The 19,832-nt window shown below is 33.6% G+C and overlaps 4 protein-coding genes across 9 annotated transcripts; 2 read left to right on the top strand and 2 right to left on the bottom strand.

The window, feature by feature from the left end:
* Nucleotides 1–233: 233 nt before the first annotated feature.
* Nucleotides 234–4,532, bottom strand: LOC139113388 (coiled-coil domain-containing protein 142). Its single transcript, XM_070674523.1, has 13 exons — nucleotides 3,966–4,532; nucleotides 3,486–3,706; nucleotides 3,133–3,265; nucleotides 2,923–3,068; nucleotides 2,566–2,753; nucleotides 2,287–2,478; nucleotides 2,071–2,210; nucleotides 1,659–1,943; nucleotides 1,462–1,578; nucleotides 1,183–1,336; nucleotides 1,006–1,123; nucleotides 703–890; nucleotides 234–518 (listed from the first exon to the last, which is right to left on the bottom strand). The coding sequence occupies exons 1-13, from the start codon at nucleotides 4,134–4,136 to the stop codon at nucleotides 382–384; spliced, it is 2,190 nt and encodes a 729-aa protein (XP_070530624.1). The 5' UTR covers nucleotides 4,137–4,532; the 3' UTR covers nucleotides 234–381.
* Nucleotides 3,965–7,264, top strand: LOC139113368 (tubulin alpha chain). The gene is made up of 5 exons (XM_070674495.1): nucleotides 3,965–4,096; nucleotides 5,148–5,367; nucleotides 5,462–5,763; nucleotides 5,941–6,522; nucleotides 6,791–7,264. The coding sequence occupies exons 2-5, from the start codon at nucleotides 5,163–5,165 to the stop codon at nucleotides 7,028–7,030; spliced, it is 1,329 nt and encodes a 442-aa protein (XP_070530596.1). The 5' UTR covers nucleotides 3,965–4,096; nucleotides 5,148–5,162; the 3' UTR covers nucleotides 7,031–7,264.
* Nucleotides 7,265–7,891: 627 nt separating this feature from the next.
* Nucleotides 7,892–10,275, bottom strand: Nipp1 (nuclear inhibitor of protein phosphatase 1). The gene is made up of 6 exons (XM_070674503.1): nucleotides 10,092–10,275; nucleotides 9,890–9,950; nucleotides 9,626–9,779; nucleotides 9,178–9,398; nucleotides 8,900–9,103; nucleotides 7,892–8,768 (listed from the first exon to the last, which is right to left on the bottom strand). Exons 1-6 carry the CDS (start codon nucleotides 10,118–10,120, stop codon nucleotides 8,400–8,402), a joined length of 1,038 nt encoding a protein of 345 aa, XP_070530604.1. The 5' UTR covers nucleotides 10,121–10,275; the 3' UTR covers nucleotides 7,892–8,399.
* Nucleotides 10,276–10,453: 178 nt separating this feature from the next.
* On the top strand, nucleotides 10,454–18,933 carry Dctn1-p150 (dynactin subunit 1). 6 transcript variants are annotated; one of them, XM_070674448.1, is made up of 22 exons: nucleotides 10,454–10,568; nucleotides 10,692–10,794; nucleotides 10,909–11,315; nucleotides 11,447–11,601; nucleotides 11,992–12,024; nucleotides 12,183–12,242; nucleotides 12,768–12,915; nucleotides 13,446–13,508; nucleotides 14,475–14,612; nucleotides 14,741–14,878; nucleotides 14,997–15,236; nucleotides 15,319–15,567; nucleotides 15,637–15,753; nucleotides 15,837–16,080; nucleotides 16,143–16,425; nucleotides 16,502–16,926; nucleotides 17,010–17,246; nucleotides 17,315–17,609; nucleotides 17,696–17,891; nucleotides 17,979–18,341; nucleotides 18,446–18,577; nucleotides 18,636–18,933. In XM_070674448.1, the coding sequence occupies exons 3-22, from the start codon at nucleotides 11,148–11,150 to the stop codon at nucleotides 18,849–18,851; spliced, it is 3,900 nt and encodes a 1,299-aa protein (XP_070530549.1). In that variant the 5' UTR covers nucleotides 10,454–10,568; nucleotides 10,692–10,794; nucleotides 10,909–11,147; the 3' UTR covers nucleotides 18,852–18,933. The 6 variants fall into 6 exon arrangements, with proteins under 6 accessions (XP_070530549.1, XP_070530548.1, XP_070530547.1 ...); XM_070674447.1 differs by having other exon boundaries at nucleotides 10,873–11,315; XM_070674446.1 differs by lacking the exons at nucleotides 10,454–10,568; nucleotides 10,692–10,794 and having other exon boundaries at nucleotides 10,847–11,315.
* Nucleotides 18,934–19,832: the final 899 nt, after the last annotated feature.

Raw genomic sequence — 19,832 nt, 5'->3', positions numbered from 1 at the left:
TTTCTGCACTTTTATCCCGTACGTTTATACGCATATGTATAACACTAAACTGTCGATATTACGTCAATATTTAAAATTTTTAACTCTACATTGTTTAAAGTTTCTATCAAGATTGCTATTATAGAAATACCGATAATGAACGCTCACGTTTGACTGCTAAGAATAACTGACGATGTCTATACTATGCACATATTGTACCTCGGTAACATAATACGCTATCGCATTGTGAAAAGGCTTCCGCTCTTTGTTGGGTTTCTTTAAAACACAAATCTTTTGGCAATAAATGATTATAGTTTATGCGTCTTTAATTTTATAACTTATTATTTTGAGGCAGAAATTTAATAATTAAAAATATAATTGACGATTGATCGTTTATTTCCTTTATTCCGTACAGCAAAAATTATATCGCTTAGGAGCTCGTAACTCAAGCCACTGTTCTTGATTTGGAACGTACATTTCAGCTGGCATGCGCTCCAGACCAGGAGATTCAGGAGATCCACGCTCATTCGTTCTTCGAGCTAAAATTGCCAATTAACAACGAAAAAAGATTTTTTAATGAATGAATTACAAGTCACCTTGTAATGTGATGTGTATAAGTACTTAGAGAAAGACATTTTGATAATTTATTTGCGATTAAAGCCACCTCATCGCAAAACATTATTAAGAAATACACATTTCAAATAAATTTTATATTCGATTTACCTAATCGTTTACGCATAGCGATAGCTTCGCCTGGATGCCTCAACAGAAGTCGGCCAACACCCTCACAACGACGTAATACCTCGTTTTTCAGCAAGTGATTCCTGACGTTTTGTGAGATGATTGAGCATTCCGAGACCCACGTCGAAACGTAAGCGAAATCCGTTAACAATTGTTGCGCACCGTACTCACTAGACATTTATTTTAATACATAATAAAAGACATAAAAATGTTGGCAAATAGAAATATTTCTACATCGTTTTATACATAACTTTAATTAAGAACTTGAACTAATAGATAATTTACCTAAACTTGATGCGGTGAAGATAGATATAATCAAGCCATGCTTCGCACATTATTCGTAGAATCATGTTGGATGTTTCATGATCTTCTATCACTTCCAACACTGGCAGTAACACTTTTTCTGAGATAATTTTAATAAAATTATTTTCAGGCAACAAGAAAAAAATAATAGTAACGTACCAAAATAAGTTTCCACGTAAAGACTAGCTGCCATTGGAGATACATCGCTGTTTCTTCTCCAATAATTTGACTGTGGAAAACACATATGCAAATTTGCGAGGCTGATCACACGACAGATTTTGGCAAGGGTGTCGATACATTTAATAGAACAGATCTGCAGAAACAAAGAAACGTAAAATACAGTTTCGTAAGTAACAAATTTTATTTGAAAATAATTATTTATAAAGAATTATTTCCCAATTTTTGATAGTTTAAATTTATTTAGATAAAAATTTATACCTGAAGCAATTGAACGTTCGCTTTGACTTCGGAAACAATTTTTGCTCTCATCTTTGTGCATACATATACTTGAACACTAGTTGAATTCATAGACAGTTCGTTTGTATGATCGGCAAGCTAAAATCAATTGGTAAAAAAATTAAATATGCGTATTTAAATATGCTGTATTCTTATATAAAAAATAAAAAACGTAATACTTTCAAGTAAGATAGCTCTTCGATGCAGTTCACTACGTCTCCCTTGACAAGGAGAAAGAACACATCCAGGTCCCAAGTGTGAGCTATAATTTTGGCTTCCTGAATGGCCCACAATCTCGCCGTATGGACCGAATGGTCCATCCTGTGCAATACAACGATTTGTTCCGATAATGGCAGTTCTATTAAGGGTGCTCCTATCACCCACTCGCCGCCTACTTCGCATTCATTACTGAGAGTGACCAATAACTGGAACAGTTCGACGAACATTTGTCCGGTATCAGTTCCCTATAAAAAAAATTAATTTTAATACAATCGTTTGTCATTATTTGCGTATAAAAAATTTATTACTCTTTTTTCTTTATCAATTAAATATTGTCGATATTAATTCTAAATAAAATTTTTGTTACAGTACCTCTGCGGACGATGGTTTCGAACAGCATTCAAAGGCTGAAGTGTAGGCTAATCTAAACAACTGGTCCCAAGCAGTGATTGTTGTATGATAGCCAAGGGCATCACATAAAGTTTGCAGTGCTGATCGTACTGTAGGTGGGGCTGGAATTTAAAAAACGTACAGTACCCGAAAGCTAAACGAGTGAAAAATGACTTTTAGGTAAAAGAACATTCTTACTATCGTTTCTCTGAATAAACTGCCGCATCCAATCTTTGAGATGCTGAGCTCCGTGGCTGTGGTGAGTCGCGAGAGGTTCCCGTGACCACCACAGTATCACATGATCTAAAATACTAGACAATGCTCCCCATGCCACCTCATGATAATAATTCTTTACCTTTTTTATCACACTGCTTTTCAATCTTGTCTCACCTAAAAAAATTTTATGAACTGCTTTAACTACTTTATTCCATAATTTAATATCAGAAAATAATACTTTTTATTCATTTGAACTTATACCTTTGTTAGTCTTTAAAGCGTCCGCACCAAGCAACTGCGGTGATATTTCCTGGACGACGTTTAAAAGTCTAAGAATCTGCTCGTTTTGCGTGTTAACAAGTGCCTGTACGCTTTCGATATTTGATACTTCCACTTCGGATGTTGATGTCGCACTCGTAATTGGTGGTGTTAAATGTCTAGTAAGAGCGCTGAAAAATGTCGAACGCATTTAATTATTTTATCCCAACAATAATTAGATAGTAATTAATACATAAAAAATATTAAAATAATATATGATATTAAAAAAAACATATAAAAATATGTATTGTATGCAAGTGTTCTCTAAAATAAAAATAGCAGTGTGCATTGCAAACCGACCGATATATTTCAACGCTGGAACTTTCTGATACGTCCACATCATTTGTTGTAGAGACAGGCTCGATTTTTTCTCGAGGCTCGTAATTTGCCAAAAGGCAGTCGATAAGTTCGTGACACGATTCCTCTGCTCTATTTTTCGCCAATATCTAAAATTATAAGCGTCATAATTTTACGAAATATGCTATTAAAAGATGCATATTAAATACTCACTTGCAATATTTTGGTTACAGAAATCTTCTTTAAAGGCTCCAGCATAGACGGACAATCGTTGTAAAAGACGTTGATAGATGAATCCAAGACGTCCCGATTTATTTCAAGGATTTTATTGTAAGCATTTACCAATCTGCAATTAATCCATTATATTTTTAATATCTGTCATTTAAAAGTATTAAATTTTATATACAATAGTTTGGCAAAACTTTATGGAAAAGGAAATTAAATTTTCAATACCATAAAAGAGTAATTAAAATAATGCAGCAATTAAAATAATACAAAATAAAACAAAGGTAAATGAAATATGACTAGTGCAAGTAAAATGGATTGATTTTCTGTTTGATATTTACCTAAATACTATTCTTATATTCTCGTCATTTTTGCAATCAACAATATCGTTAATTAAATCTTGAATAAATTTCGCGATCACGTTTAATTTGCGCTTTAATACCGTCGACAAGTGATCTATTTTATATTTGTATATCGGGTGACTGCTTAATTCTCCTGGGTTGCATGTAGACTTGTAGCTTTCTATTAATTCTTCCAAATTATCTGTCACTTCTTCAAACACCTGTAAAACGCAATGAGGAATTAATTCTTTACACAGAGTGAATCTTAATGGATGGCTCGACGATTTATCATACGAGACGAGTTAACAAGAGTAACAAGTACGGTAACATAACGTTACAGTTCAGTTAGTAACTCGTTTCGTACGGTGAAACATTTGAGCCGTCTGTCAAGATTCACGCGAGTGTGTATAGTTCATTTTTATTCTACATATTTGTTAGTAATGAAGAACAAAACGTTTATACTCTAAATTAATATCAGACCTCCTGATCGCAAGTACGAGCCTCCGTGGAGTCTTCGATGATTAGAGCAATGGATCCAACGATCTTCCCCATTCTTTCGTCCAAAAGAGAAGCGTCTACGAGCCATTTGTCGAGAGCACCGTCAGAAAACGGTAACCACTTTGCAATATTTGCTCTGTAATTAGTATCCATGCGTCGACGCGACAATCGGACTTAGATTGATTTATTTATTCATCTGTTTGACAGCGTAAGTCTCCACTTTAATCGTATGATTTTATTTTGGCATGATAGCTCGCGATCAATGAATTAATGAACTGCACATTTCACGTAAATCACACTGGGCAGTAAAAATTAAAGATAAAACTCATCTTATCTATTTTTTTTTTTTCTTTATTAAATTTTTCTAACGATAACTATTGTCACATAGCCATAGTCACGAATAGCAAGTGTCGTACTACGTTTTCTTAGTTGCTATGGATACGGCCGAGTCATGGGAATATGAGTATATATCTTAGAACATGCATATATGTATGTATTCATGCAGCTTTATTTTTTATAAACGCTTGTATATATATTAAATACATCGAGAGCAATTAAATTAATATAATCTAATATGCAATATTTGTGTAAGAAAAAGAGAAAAAAAAAGATATTAATTTTGCACGCTTTAAATTTAATTTATTTTATATATAGATTAATTTTAAAGCGTACAATTTTTTTTTCCTGTGTAAGAAAGAAAGGAAAAAAAATTATAATAATTTTGTACGCTTTAAAATTAATCTATATATATACATAACAGATTAATTTTAAAACGTACAAAATTATTATATATATATTTTTTTTTTCTTTTCTTTCTTACACAGGAAAAAAAAATTTATAATGATCACTTCATGAGCCTTACGATGTGAAGTACAATCGTAATGGTTACCAGAGCAACAAAAATATAAATTACCAGTGTTTTTTTCTGAAATATCTCATTCCTGGCCTCTAAATTTATCGTGTTTAAATTAAAATTTTAATTTGACAATTTATCTAAATTTTTGTTGTATAGTATCAAGAAAAGTTTAATTTAAAACATCAAAATGGTAGAGTAAATTACATTTTCTAGACACTTTATGACTTTCAAGAAAATTAGAAGTCCTGTGCAATGTACCATCAAGATTTTACACTTTTGCAATTAACGTAAATTTATTATATTTACAGCGCGAGTGTATATCAATGCACGTTGGTCAAGCGGGCGTTCAGATGGGCAACTCTTGCTGGGAGTTGTATTGTTTGGAACACGGTATACAACCAGATGGGTCCATACCGTCAGATAAAGCTCCTGGTTTTAATGACTGCTTTAATGCCTTCTTCAACGAGACAGGCTCTGGCAAAATGGTTCCCCGAGCCATGATGATAGATCTCGAGCCTACGGTCGTCGGTCAGTTATTATATTATAATTATAATTATATATGCTACATTTATTTTGGTATAAAATGTATATATTTATAACTAATAAATTGTTATTCTTATAGATGAAGTTCGAATGGGAACGTACAGACAATTATATCATCCAGAACAATTAATTACTGGCAAGGAAGACGCTGCCAATAATTATGCTCGTGGTCATTATTCCATCGGAAACGGGATCATCGAATCTGTAATGGACCGAGTACGCAGATTATCTGATCAGTGCTCAAGCATCCAAAGCTTCTTTATCTTTCATTCATTCGGAGGTGGTACAGGCTCAGGTTTCACATCTCTGCTTATGGAACAGCTGTCCGACGATTACGCCAAGAAGAGTAAATTGGAATTTGTCATATATCCAGCGCCACAGGTAAGTTTAAAAAAGTTAATTTATTTGTATGTTCTTATAAAACAGTTCTTAATCAATTTTTACTTCTTTATTTTGATAAAACTAAATAATCTTGTAAAATAAAAAATGTTTTTTGCTTAGTAACGCATCCGCATACACTCTAATAATTATTAAAAAAGAAATACACATTTTTTTCAGGTATCTACTGCCGTAGTAGAACCATACAATGCGGTATTAACAACACACGCGACAATCGATCATTCTGATTGCGCATTTATGGTGGACAACGAAGCAATCTACGACATTTGTCGGCGTAAGCTCAATATTGAGCGACCTTCATACACAAACTTGAACCGACTTATCAGCCAAGTGGTGTCGTCGATTACTGCGTCTTTGAGATTTAACAGCGCCCTGAGCGTTGATCTGACCGATTTCCAAACGAATTTGGTACCTTATCCTCGGATACACTTTCCTTTGGCAACTTATGCTCCGGTAGTGAGTGCTGAAAAAGCCTATCACGAAGGCATATCGGTCGCAGAAATTACTTCCGAATGTTTTGAAGCCACAAATCAGATGGTCAAGTGCGATCCACGTCAGGGCAAGTATATGGCCTGCTGTCTTCTGTACCGCGGTGATGTCGTGCCCAAAGACGTTAATGCCGCGATTGCTGTTATGAAGAGCAAGAGTTATATCCACTTTGTCGACTGGTGCCCCACAGGTTTCAAAGTTGGGATAAATTATCAGCCGCCTACAGTTGTACCGGGCGGTGATCTTGCAAAAGTATTTACAACTTTCTAACTTTTTACGTAATAATTATTAATTTATTACGTAATATAAATTCACATTTTTTTCAAATATAATTATGTACATAATAATTAACAGTATATTACGTAACATTAATATTACACAGTATAATTACATTATACATTATTACGTTTAATACAACAGTCGTGTGTTATAATTAGAAATTTGTTATGTAATGTTAATATCACGTAACAATCATATTATACATAAATAATGATGTATTAATTGCGTATATACTTTGCAGGTTCAACGAGCTGTCTCCATGCTATCTAACACGACTGCTATAGAAGAAGCATGGACCAAACTCAATCATAAGTTCGATTTAATGTACAATAAGCGGGCATTTGTTCACTGGTACGTAGGAGAAGGCATGGAAGAACTGGAATTCGCTGAAGCGCGCGAAGATCTCGCAGCATTAGAACGGGATTACGAGGAAGTCGCTCTAGAATCTCCATCTACACCAGATACATTACTGGAGTATTAAAAGTGCATTTTGCAAAGTCTTTTGGATTAGACCGATGTATTTTTTTTCTTTTGCTGGTTGACAACGAGGCAAAAATTACAAGAGAAATGTCGCAACACTCATCCGTTCAATTTTGTACAGAAAGGTATATTTTATATTTATTTCCATATAATTGTCACTGTATTTTATAGAAGAGTATTTTTTCTAAAATTCCTTGTAGAAGAAGTATAAAAATATATGAGTTATATCATTTTATGTTACATTATTAATGTTTTATATATATATTTATGGCCGAAACAAACTTGAATAACGATTTTTTTACAGCGAAAAATTTACTGACTCAAAATAATGATTATTTATGCAATATAATCAGTATTTTTTTATTAATTTGATTTTTTGGTATTAATATTTATAAAAGTATATCAACGAAATTTTTTTTATATATTTACATCATAATCATTGCACTTGGAGCGATAATAGCAATTGTACATATAAAAAATTATGTCGAGGTTAAAGAAAAATGCAATATGTTATGTAACAACCACAATAATGCTGTTATTAATAACTATAAAAAATCACGACATTTTATATTCTTAGTAGCTAAAATCTATTTTATAAAATAAACGATTTTATTTTTATCGACATTTGTTATCGCAGCGGAAATGAACTAAATATAGTTTAGATATAAACTTAACATGATACAGACAAGAATGAGGTGCATCTAATATCATTCAGTTCTCTTAATTCTCCACGCTTTTTTCGGTATTTTTTTTATGAACATATACAATTGGTTTTTTTTACGTTTAACTTCTTCAAATAAAGCTTTTTAAAAAATTAAATAAAATTTATGAAGTATTAACACTGTAATTAATAACGTCATAATTATTGAAAAAAATGGTTTATTAAACCACGTATTTTTAATGAATTTTGAATATAAAGTTGCAAATAAAGTAAATGCTATTATGGCTAGAACTATATCGATTTCACACAGAGGATTAAAATTAGACACTTTAGAATTAATTTAATATCATAGTTTTAGCCATTGAATGAATAGATTAATTCATTTGCATTTTTCAAGAGAATTATACGCCTTTTTAAACGTTATTATTTTAAATTATAGCAATAATGATTTAACCAAGGTATATCAGATTTATTATTACTTAAATAGTATAGTAATTCGATTTAGTGGTTTTTTTATCAATTCTATATGATTCAACATGATTAAGATTGCTCTCACAATTATTACTGATATAATAACATCCAATAGAGCCGATGTTGTAAATAATGTAAGTAAATTTTCAATGTATGAACAATTCTTGGTTGAAGGTATAGCTTTATCGGAAAATAATATACGATTATATTATAAGAATATGAATGGCAATTTTTTCTATTATACAAGAAGTGTTGGTATTGGTTTTTTTCCGGGCCATGCCTCTTTGGCGTATTTCTTTTTCTTCGGTTCCATTCCTCGTGATTCTGTCGTACCTGGTATATGTTCTTGTACCTGTGCTACTTCCACTTGTATCTGATTCGGTGTCATCTCCACTTCAGGTGCCGGATTAGGTAACGCGATACCAAGTCGCGATGTTAGCGACGTAAGAGCCGTTGAAAATGGATTGATCGACGACATCGAAGACTGCGTAAATTGTTCGGGAGGCAAATCGTGATAGAGCTGTGGGGTGGTAGATGTTGGTTGCATATGCTTTAAAAGATTGTGATCTTCCGATAATGATATAAGACCACCTTCCATTCGCATTCTCTAAAATAAAGACGTAAATTTTTTTTTTAATATTAAATATTGTAATTATAGTTTTTAATTTAAATCTAAACAGTTTTATGTCACGCAATCACGTTTTTCCAATGCTTTGAATTACATTAATATATGCTTACTTTACTAGGAACAACTGTAGTTTGTACAAGGTTACGAAATCTTCCAACCGATGGATCGACGTCTTCAGGATTGATTACTTCTTCGTCATCATTGAACGTGATTCCCTTTTTTTTTCGTTTACGCGTTGGTTTATGCATTTCATCATCCGTTATACCAAGCATAGAAATTCGTCGATTATGAGCTGTATTAAACTCAGTTAAGTTCTGAAAATTATAATTATTTTAATAATATTAAATTTAAATGCTTCAAGCTATATTATCAGACATTTAAGGTATACATCTAATTCTGTTTCTGTTTCAGGCAATCCTAGTAAACCACCAGCATCCATATCCTCAGATAATTTTTCCAATTCTTCAATAATAGGTCTAGTGCCAGTCTGAGGTCTTTCTCTTATTATATAATATCGAGTAGATGCTCCAAAGTGAAATGTACTGTCTATTGGTAATTGAGTTGGTTTGTGACCTTCCAAACGCAAATTTCCAATGAAAGTTCCATGTGCTAAAATATTAATAGACTTTTTATTGTACATAAAATATATGATATTTTATTAAAAAAATATATTATTTATATGAATAATACTATTAATATAATTATTTTTTTTTTATTAGTATTTGCTTTATTATTTATTAAAATCTATTTAGAAAGACTCATTATATATACATTGAGCTTTCATTGAAATTATTTAAATTCAAAAAATTGCACTTATATAAATTCTGTGTACTTACTGCTTCCTAAATCAACTAAAAATGCCCTATTCAGATGCTTGTGATAAACGAGAGCGGCATGAACACGAGAGCAAGACGCGTGATCAATGCAGAAATCGTTCAGCTGTTGATTGCGGCCAAACAGGTAACATTTTTTTTCATCCACCATGAGTTTCTGTAAATTAAATGTACGATATCGTATACGTTCGTGCAGCTTGCACAAGTGACAACGGAGTTTCACGGGCGCGACGTGTTACCAAGTCAAAGATAACGCATTGCCTCTACCTGTATCAATTTGTCGTTCTTCAAAACGTCCAGATGCAGGCCTACCGGTGGCTTGCCGGCCCTAAAAGAGGATGGATCATTAATCGCGGAAAGTAACGTCGCTCGCGGCGAGTTACTCGGGGACGTGCGATTGCGTAAATAATAGACGTACCCGCGACCAGGTCGCGTCGCGAGGCGAGTCGGTAACTACACGAAAACGTACCAGTTCGGGACCTCGTAATGGTTAGCCATTGTCGCCTACAATACACCTGCACAATTCACTACGCTTCGCTATCCGAGCGCGAGCGAACGCGCAAGTAATAAACGGTCAGCTTCCGAGAGTACGGGACGAAAACAAATCCCGTGTCAGCGGGATACCACCAAAATAATCTCGCGAGTAGCCGCGTCCGGCTTATTCCCTATGACGGTTATGACCGCTAATGTCGATCACCGAGGAGCCTGCACCGAGCAGCAAGCGCAGCGAGCGCACGCTTCATGTTCGAGCTGCTGTAATAATTATCAAATTATCGCGTAACGAGAAATCGGTCGACAGCTGTTTTCCTTAGTTAAATAAGATAAAGTTCCGCGACATTATCAAGCCGTTCTGAAAGGTGAGAAAAAATTCCCTAACCCGCGAGGCAAGCTCGGAGGAATCGAAAAAGCTCGTGAACATAACGTATTGGAAAAATCAAAGAGTAACGTACGTACAAAGATATTCTTATTTCATTTCTCCCTTTCTTCTATTATTTTCTACAAGGGAAAAAAAGTTTATTCTGAAGTAAGTTCATTCAGTTACACCACGTTCGTACTTTCTGCACTTCAGCTTGAAAGACACGCAAATAAACGTTGGAAAGCAGAAGAAAGATAGACGCAATTTTTTACTGAGAAGATTTGCTTTTATTTTTGAACGATAAACGCTACATCAGGTTAGAATATATTTTTTTTTACGTGTATAAAGAAAAAGATATACTAAATTCTGTATTAGTACAGTCAGATTTGGTCAGGTTAGTTAAAAGGAACAAACTCGCTGTGTCGCGCAGAAGTGCAACAGAGCTGTCCGGTCAGTCTTCTCTGGATCTGTCTGGGTCAGTGTCGGATCCGAGTATTGATGACCGTTGCTGAGACACGAGCAACACGTTCCGCCGAAGGGATTCTGATAACTAAAGAAGTGGAGGCTCGCAGCGAGTCGTACAAAGAGAAGTCCACGCACGCAGATTAACGCACAGCTGATGCGTTCGCTTGGGACGTTCGGGGCGAGTCACGGTTGAGCGTTACCGAGATGTCTTACAAAGTCGGGCAGCGCGTCGAGATTCCCTCAAAGGAGTGCCAAGGCGTGATCGCCTGGGTCGGCTTTCCGCAGTTCTCGTCGGGCAAGTGGATCGGCGTGATACTCGACGAACCGAAGGGGAAAAACAATGGCACCATCAATGGGCAGTGTTACTTCAAGGTAAACCAAAGTAGAAACAGTATTACTTTTACTAATGTAGACTATTCGTTGATTTTTATATTTAATATTATCTCATCGGGATTTAATTTTGGTTTAACGCGATGTATTCCATGTTGTTTGTATTGTCACAGTGTGCAGAGAATTACGGCATGTTTGCACGCCAGGGACAACTTATTTTGCTGGACGTTGCTGGTAACAGAACTGAGCCTGTTAGCCCATCATCTGCTGGGAGCAATGCTACAACACCCGACGACGGCGCCGCTAGAGCCAGGAGTCGATTGAATAGGTAAGTTTTTAAATAAATTAATTAATTAAATAAGTAGCGCTAAAAAATTTTTAGCTAGATTTGAGATTGTTTTCTGGAAAATATACATAATTTTTTCTGAAACAGATGTATTAAACAGTATACATCAGTGAATTATGAACAGTAGATTGTATATGCTAGTCTTACAATTAAATATTCATGTTATAGATAAAATATTGGCATTGTTAGAATAATGTAATGTTAATTAACATAAAAAAATAATTAAAAAAAAAAGAATTAAATGATAATTAAACCGAATATAATTTATCTGTGTAAAAAATCTACTTAATGCTGAACTATAAACCATATGTAATTCATAGACTCGAAAGAAAAAAAATTTGGAATTATTTATTTCCACAACTTTCATGCTAGCATTAGTATGCGTCGGAGGAACGAGCCTACAGCGTAAGTTCTTTTATCTTGCAATAACATCAAGGAAAAATTAATGACAATTGTAATTATGTTCTTTTCTAAAATATAAATCTAACGCTTCTTGTATAAACGTACGAATAGGCGGGTATGTAATTAATAAATTCTTAAAATGTATATGCTGCTCATAAAAGTGTACGGAGAAAAACATCTCCTGCGAATGTTACTCGCCAGCAATCTGACAAATTTTCTGGGTAAGATTAATGCAAGCTAAATTTTCGCGAATTAATATGCCGGCAATGTATTTTTCTATCGCTACTGCTTATATAAACATTAAAAAAAAAAAATTCTATTTAGATGTCGACTGCATTCTTTCGTCATTGGACATCAAAAATATTTAAGCACATTTTTACAGCTTTTAAAGCACAAATTGTCAATGTGTCGTTATGAAGCTTTATATGCTTATCGATTTTTAGTTAATAAATAATTGGCGATTATTTCTGTTACACGAGCTATTCATTTTTGTTATTAGTTTAATTAAAAATCACATTTTAGTTAGATTAGATTTTTTTAGGATATTAAAATTCGTTTACTTTTTTATATACTTATAATTATGCGAATATTATTGCAATATTCTACGATTTTCTATTATTTTATGCGCATAATTTTAGTTCCTTTTTTTTTTCGTGAATATACATTTAAGTTTTCATCATGCAAATGTATATAAAAAAATATAAATTATTAAATATTTTTAAGGGTTTTGTGTCACTTTTTTACAGTTCTCGATTATCTTTATCTGGCAGTAGAACATTATTAAGTGCCCCAAGTACAGAAAGTCTAACTGGATCACTGCACGAACGTAGAGACGGCGGCGAGTCATTAATTCCTGCACCAACATCAAGTTCAAAGCGTGCTTCATTTATTGAGGTAAGACATATAGTGATAAAATGTTATAAAAAATATTAAATTGTTTATAATATAAATTATTTTATTTTTTTTTAATGTATTTTACATAATATTTGTCGCAAAGAATACGAGCAAACGTAAAAAGTTATGGAAAAAGTACGGAATATTATACAATATTTAAGGGACGACATACATAACATAATTAATAGTACAATTCCTATGTGAATAAATTATCTATTTATTCTTACGACATATTTCCATCATTTTTAACTAACAAAGAGGTGATTTGATATTTAAAAATCTGTAGATTTTCCAATTATCTATATGTTTCTTATATTCATAAACGGAAGATCCTATTTCGTGACCTGATCAATGAAATGCAATTGTGCACGTATGCGTTTTATTAGAAAGTGTGCTTGAACAAAGTGAGGTAGAATTAACGGTGAATATTAAATGGAAACAGAACGGATTATAAAATTTTTTGTAAAAGCAAGTCGGAAAACTCCGTCGGCGTAGAATGATTCATATGGGAATGCACGTACGTGTTTCAGAAGTCCCCTAGCACGAGCTCGCCTCCCGGCAAAAAGCCAAAGGCCCAAGATGATCAGAATAATGTAATTAATTCTCATTAATTGTAATATTTCAATTTTTTTAATACATCACCTCTTTAATACCTTGTTCTTTCTCATATTAGCTGTTTACTGATCATAAAGCATCGTAACACACAATTTTCATAACAAAACAGCGTTCATGCACCTTTAACGAATACGTCCTTAGAGAATTATCAATTTAAGTTTGTTTTACTCTTCATATCTTGATTGTGTTTAACATCAGCTTCATTAACTGAGTTTTATAGTGGCTTCGACATTTTACAATACATACAGTGGGAAAGGATATCATCTCGTTTTATTTTCTACAGTTACGAATTGAATTCTTCTTGCGTTTCAAACTAAATAATATTAATATTCAGCACGGGGAATTTTATATGTTCGAAGTGTAGCTTTGCCTGATTAATAAATCTATCAAAGTTATATCTTTCAAGCGTTCGTAGACCGAAATGCAAATAAATATGTGTGAATTATTACGTGAAACAGTCTCGATATTCTGACTTTAGTCACATCTTGTACAAATGTCACATAACACAATTCAATTCATCAACTGGATTTTTCTCTTTATATATAGTACTAATAGAATATTCAGTGTAGCTTGTTGGTGTTTTCCTATTGCAACTAATCTCTCATTAATCATCATGAGATAAACTAATGTTATCCAAATGTAAATACAGAAGTAGCGATATTGTCGTAACCTCATATATGAATCTCTCATGTACAGGAAATGTGGGGTGTTTTTTTCATTGCCGCATTTTAAGAATAATTATGTTATCTTTGTTTGCGCCATTCATATATCGTTTCGTTATACAGTGCATATACATGCGTTTCAAGCTAGCACAGGTGCACAGGTCCAGAGGACTTTGAAGAAGCTCTTTGACGATATATAATTCTTTCATGCGATAATAAAAAGAACACCCAACGGTAAAAAATGCAAATATATTTTATTCTTTGCTCTTTTCTGTAATTTAGACAGGTTTTGTAGAAACGTTGAAGCCGCATTTCGTACCCGGTCAAGTGATGGCGGGTTCAGCAGCCGCCGCAAATTTGGTGGAAGAAAAATTGTCGCACTTACAGCTTGTGCAAGAAAATGATAATTTGAAATCTCAGGTATATAATCTCAAATCTCTTGTCTTACAGACTTTTCACTTCGTCAATTCACTGTCTTTTTACAAAATTATATTTTATGTTATATGTGTATGTATAGAATTATGATGTGCATAAATTAATTATTTCAGACACGCGATCTTACGGAAAAAGTAGAAACGCTGCGTGTAAAGCGAATGCAAGATAAAGAGAAGATGAAAGACTACGAGAAAACAAAACTGCAAATTGAACAGCTTCTTGAATTTAAAGCCAAAGTTATGGAAAGTCAAGTGAGTATTATATATAATTGTAGATTTTAAAATATCGATTAGTTATCGAAATCTTTGAAATTATTAAATATTTAATCTTGATTTTTTAAGAAATTAATATATATTTTTTCTATTAAAGGCAAGTCTTCAAAGGGATCTTCAACGAGCTCGGCAAGAAGCAAGAGATGCTCATGCTGCGAGGGAGCAGTATCAAGAAGAAATGTCAGATCTTGCAGAGACAGTGGAAATGGCTACATTAGATAAAGAAATGGCGGAAGAAAAAGCTGAAACTCTTCAGATTGAGCTAGAACAACTTAAGGAAAAATTGGAAGAACAAACATTGGATCTAGAAATATTACGTACAGAAATGTCAGAACGGGTATAACATTTTCTTTAATTTTTATAACATTTTTCATTCTTATAGATTTACTGGAATTAAATTTTCTATTTTCACAATTAAGGCATCCGGTGGTCCGACTACGGGAAGTTCGAGTTATGAAGTGAAGCAATTGGAACAGCAAAATAACAGGTTGCGTGAAACACTCGTAAAAATGCGCGATTTATCCGCGCATGAAAAACACGAATTTCAAAAATTACAAAAAGATATGGATCAGAAAAAATCTGAGATTTTGGAACTGGGTCGTACGAAAGAAAAGTTATCGACGCGAGTTGAAGAAATGGAACATCAAATAGCAGATTTACAAGAACAAGTATATATTGCTCGTATACAATTTGCAAAAATCATAATTACATGTATATTGTAACATTTCTTTCTGTAGGTCGATGCAGCATTAGGAGCCGAAGAAATGGTTGAAATGCTAGGTGAAAAGAAAATGGCATTAGAAGAAAAAGTGGTTGAACTGGAAGAGGCTGTGGCGGATTTGGAGGCTTTACAAGTATGTGATTCTCGTACTTTTGTGTTACAAAAAAATACACAGTTTATAACATATATAATTGTAAATATTATAAATCTGTTTAGGATATGTCAGATCAATTGGCTGAATCATCGAAAGAATTAGAATTAGAGCTACGCGAGGAATTGGATCTCGCACTCGGAGCAGCACGCGATGCCCAACGACACCGAGACGCCGCAATGGAGACACTGGCAGATCGCGAATTAACGATCACAAAATTCCGCGAGCTCACGCATCAGTTGCAGGAACAATGCTTGCAGTTACAGCAACGAGTTCAGTCGACAGAGTCTACCAAGACTAATGTTCGAGGTAAGATAGATAATAATGACGTATAAAAAACTGAGCTGTTAAATTTTTTATTTATAATTTAGGTGCAGATCAGCAGCTTGCCGAGATACTAGACTTCCAGAAAACGTTCGCTGAGACTCGAGCGCAAACCAAGGCAGTTGATCTTGAATTGCGTCGTTTAGACGCTGAGGAGGCACGAAATCACGTATGTTACTTGCTGTCTTTCATGCCTCCCGCATTTTTGATTCGCGGTGGAGATCATGATGCGATATTGACGCTCTTGTTAATACCAAGAATGACACAAAAAACAGAGATATTAATTTCGCAAGTTCGAGAAAAATATAGATCAATCGAAAAAATAGACAGGTAATGATAATTTTATTTTATCGCGCGAGCTTTATTAGATTTTTTCAGACAATATATATATTTTAATTTTTTACAGGACCTCTGTAGTAAGAGGTCACTCGATAGCGCAGTATTCATTTAGATCTCGTCTGTGCTCGCACATGTATGCTTTACAAACTACTTTGAGTTGCTTCGACTCGGCTTTAAACTCGTGCACTTCGGAGATGTTACTTAAAGCTGGAGCGGCTTATCCGGAAATGGCGGCGCAAGAGAAATCTTTAGATTCGTTAATTGAGCTGGCTAAGAGAGATCAATTAGACGAGAATTTGCCAATGGATGCGATTGAGAAGTGTTGTGGATATTTTGCCACGATGTTTTTCGTGCTTTTCGGTGAAAGTACGGCTGTCAATCAAGCGCGTTTAATTGTTAATGGCACGAGAACTTTGGGTAATGCATGTGATGCCATAGCTACTGATGCCGCGGCAATCAAAGCACTGATACAAGGAGAAGGAGGCGATATAGGTTTGTAATAACTAGCAATTATAAAATAATTATTAATAATTAAATTGATTTGCGCGGATGTTATTAATGCACTTTTGTTAAAGGTATGCTTTGCAAACATGTCGAAACGACATGTGAAGTAATTCAGCAACATTTGAAATCGGCTAGAAGACGAGTGCCGCGTGATCACACAGGTCCAGCATTTTCCGTAGGCGCTAATTTAGGATTAGATAAAAATTGCAATGAGCAATTTTCTATGTGCTATCAGCATGGCGTGAAAATTATTAAAACTCTACAATATCTATTGAAAAGTGCTTTACAGGCTATTACTGAAAATGGTGGTAAGTGTCAGATAAATTATTATTAAAAATTAAGGATTATAAAATATTTTTACAAATAAATTTTTCAGATTTAGATACGGGCTTAGCGGCCGATAAGTTGAAAGAAATGGCCGCGACGTCCAGTGAGAGAGTATATGATACTGAAGATTTAGGCCCTGTGGCTACTATCAAAGCTAGTTTAACGGTAATACAACAATTAGCGGCAAATCTGGCGCAGAAAATGGCCGAGTGCGAAAACGAATTAGCTATAAGCGGCCAGACACAAAGTCAAAAACAATCTAAGGAGACTGAACAAATAACGCCAATTGCGACTAGAGCAAATGCTGTGAGGAAAGAGTCGGAAGAAACGAAAATACTCAGCAGGTTTGTACATTTCCGGCAGTTATTTATATTATGTATTAACCATTAGAAGATTTTTTTGACGTATCTTTTTGACATTTTTATGTTAGAAAACTCGAAGCAAGAGATAGTGATATACGCGAGGCGAGATTAGCTTTACGGGAAAAACAAGAAGAATTATCAGAGATGACGCTACGAAAAGAATTGGCTGAGAAACGTTTTGCGACACAGCAACATGAACATGAAATGAATGTTGAGAAATTAAAGAGAAAATTAGAAGAAGCACAAAATCAATTAAAACGCAAGGTATTTTATATTTTTTATTATGTATCGTTAATTTATCTCTTTACTTTTATATATTTATCGATCTTTTGATATTTTTCTCGATAATAGGAAAAAGAATTCGAAGAAACAATGGACCATCTTCAAACTGATATCGATAGTTTAGAAACAGAGAGAGGGCAATTAAAGGAAAAATTAAAATCAGCTGGCAAAAAATCAACGTCAGTGTCTGGCACGGATAGCATGACTGGAAGTACATTGATGACGAGTAATTTAGACAACAAATATTACGCACAAGAGATAAACGCTCTCAAGCAAGCCTTGAATGATGAGCATTATCAAAAGAAAAAGATAATGTGTGCGGCTTTGCGCCAGAAGTTGGATAGTTTGGAGCCATTGCCATCACTAACAAATCTCAAGTCTTCGGATACAAAAATTCAAGAATTACGAAAGAAGACCACGAATCTCGTCAAGGTAATTAATTATTAATTGATATTCGTTATCAATGAATTACTATTACGTTTAAATATTCTACACGAAATGTGAATTTTATATTTATATTCATATTCGTATTTTAGGATGTCGAAAAGACTTTGGTATATCCAACTGTTCCCGATTTGAGACACAAAGTCCCAGAAATATCTTATCATTATTTACTGGAACGGCAAAAAAATATCATACAGTTGAAAGAACGAGTTGACGAACTAGTAGTAAGTATAGTATTTATTATTAAATATGTAAGATATGTTCTATAATTTTTTTTCTTAGGCTCAGGTACGTCGTGAAGCTATTAAACGTACACCAGGCGGAAGAGCAGAAGCGAATTTCGCTGTGTATCCTAATCGTGAAATGGCAGCAGCGATGCAGGAACGTAAATTACTTGCTGCTGAAATTAAAATCCCTTATAAGGGACCAGAACAATCCTTTTCCGTTAATGTAGGACCGCAAGAGCTTAGAAAAATTCACACTCTATTGTATTATTAAAAATCCGCGTAGTTTTATTATTTATTTTAAAATAAGATGTATGTGATCACAAAATTCTTAAAGATATATCGTGCAAAAGAAATTATTTTTTTCTAATAATTTTTCAAATAATTTTTTTATGATAATAATATCGTGTAATATGTTGCTGTACTCTATTGCTCCACAAAAGTAAAGCAATTATTAGCTTAAAGCAAATTGTTAAAATGCAACATTAACTAGGCTTTTATACAGAGAATTTATATCCTATCCTTGTATTGACGTGAAAAAAAAAGGTTCAGGGCAGATCTAGTAATTCGTAATTTGCACATGTGCAAGATTTATTTATTTCCGATAGGCTACAGCGCGATGACTGGTGCATCGCAGCTGGGATGCTCTTTTTTCAGTGTTTATTACGTTTATAAATGTTGTTTAATTTTAACAATACGAAAAAAAATCATGTGCCTCTGCGGCTTTTCTGTATTATGTATATATATGTATGTGTGTGTGTATATATATATATATATATATATATATATATATATATATATATGATAAGAATTGTCAAATATATGGTCTAAAAATATTTACATAAGTGTTTTATATGTACACTCTAAACGATGATGGTATCACAATAATAAAAAGTGGTGTGGTCTTGTAATGCACCACCTACCTTGATCAATCATCATATACACTTTCACTGTTGCTTTATGTTATACACGACAACTAATTTCAATAAATCGTTAAGATTAACACTTAATGAAATAGAGAAATTTATAATACAATATTCCAGATTTTTTTTTATTTGTAGAGACAAAAGGAGCAGTAAACCGTTGATGTATTTTTTCAAATATTTATGAAATAAGATATTTCTTAATTACTGTCACAATTTTATTATACATACAGACATGTATATGTGCATATGTATATACATACGTTTTGCTATACTTTTATGCATGTGTATATATGTATATATATACACACATACACACAGCAAATAGTACT

Source organism: Cardiocondyla obscurior, linkage group LG02 (assembly GCF_019399895.1).
Source record: "Cardiocondyla obscurior isolate alpha-2009 linkage group LG02, Cobs3.1, whole genome shotgun sequence".
NCBI lineage: Eukaryota > Metazoa > Arthropoda > Insecta > Hymenoptera > Formicidae > Cardiocondyla > Cardiocondyla obscurior.
Note: the sequence above shows the minus strand (reverse complement) of the source record. Positions and strands in the feature narration are given on the sequence as shown.

Coding starts and splice junctions, on each gene's coding strand:
- LOC139113388 (XM_070674523.1), bottom strand. CDS start 4,136: ATGGATACTAATTACAGAGCAAATATTGCAAAGTGGTTACCGTTTTCT. Junction 1,944..2,070: donor CGAAACCATCGTCCGCAGAG/GTACTGTAACAA, acceptor TTTTTTTTATAG/GGAACTGATACCGGACAAAT. Junction 1,579..1,658: donor AAGAGCTATCTTACTTGAAA/GTATTACGTTTT, acceptor AATTGATTTTAG/CTTGCCGATCATACAAACGA.
- Nipp1 (XM_070674503.1), bottom strand. CDS start 10,120: ATGGCTAACCATTACGAGGTCCCGAACTG. Junction 9,104..9,177: donor AAACAGAAACAGAATTAGAT/GTATACCTTAAA, acceptor TATAATTTTCAG/AACTTAACTGAGTTTAATAC. Junction 8,769..8,899: donor CTACAGTTGTTCCTAGTAAA/GTAAGCATATAT, acceptor TCTTTATTTTAG/AGAATGCGAATGGAAGGTGG.
- LOC139113368 (XM_070674495.1), top strand. CDS start 5,163: ATGCACGTTGGTCAAGCGGGCGTTCAGATGGGCAACTCTTGCTGGGAG. Junction 5,368..5,461: donor TCTCGAGCCTACGGTCGTCG/GTCAGTTATTAT, acceptor TTATTCTTATAG/ATGAAGTTCGAATGGGAACG. Junction 5,764..5,940: donor TCATATATCCAGCGCCACAG/GTAAGTTTAAAA, acceptor CATTTTTTTCAG/GTATCTACTGCCGTAGTAGA.
- Dctn1-p150 (XM_070674448.1), top strand. CDS start 11,148: ATGTCTTACAAAGTCGGGCAGCGCGTCGAGATTCCCTCAAAGGAGTGC. Junction 12,243..12,767: donor CAATCTGACAAATTTTCTGG/GTAAGATTAATG, acceptor ACTTTTTTACAG/TTCTCGATTATCTTTATCTG. Junction 15,568..15,636: donor TAGCAGATTTACAAGAACAA/GTATATATTGCT, acceptor TTCTTTCTGTAG/GTCGATGCAGCATTAGGAGC.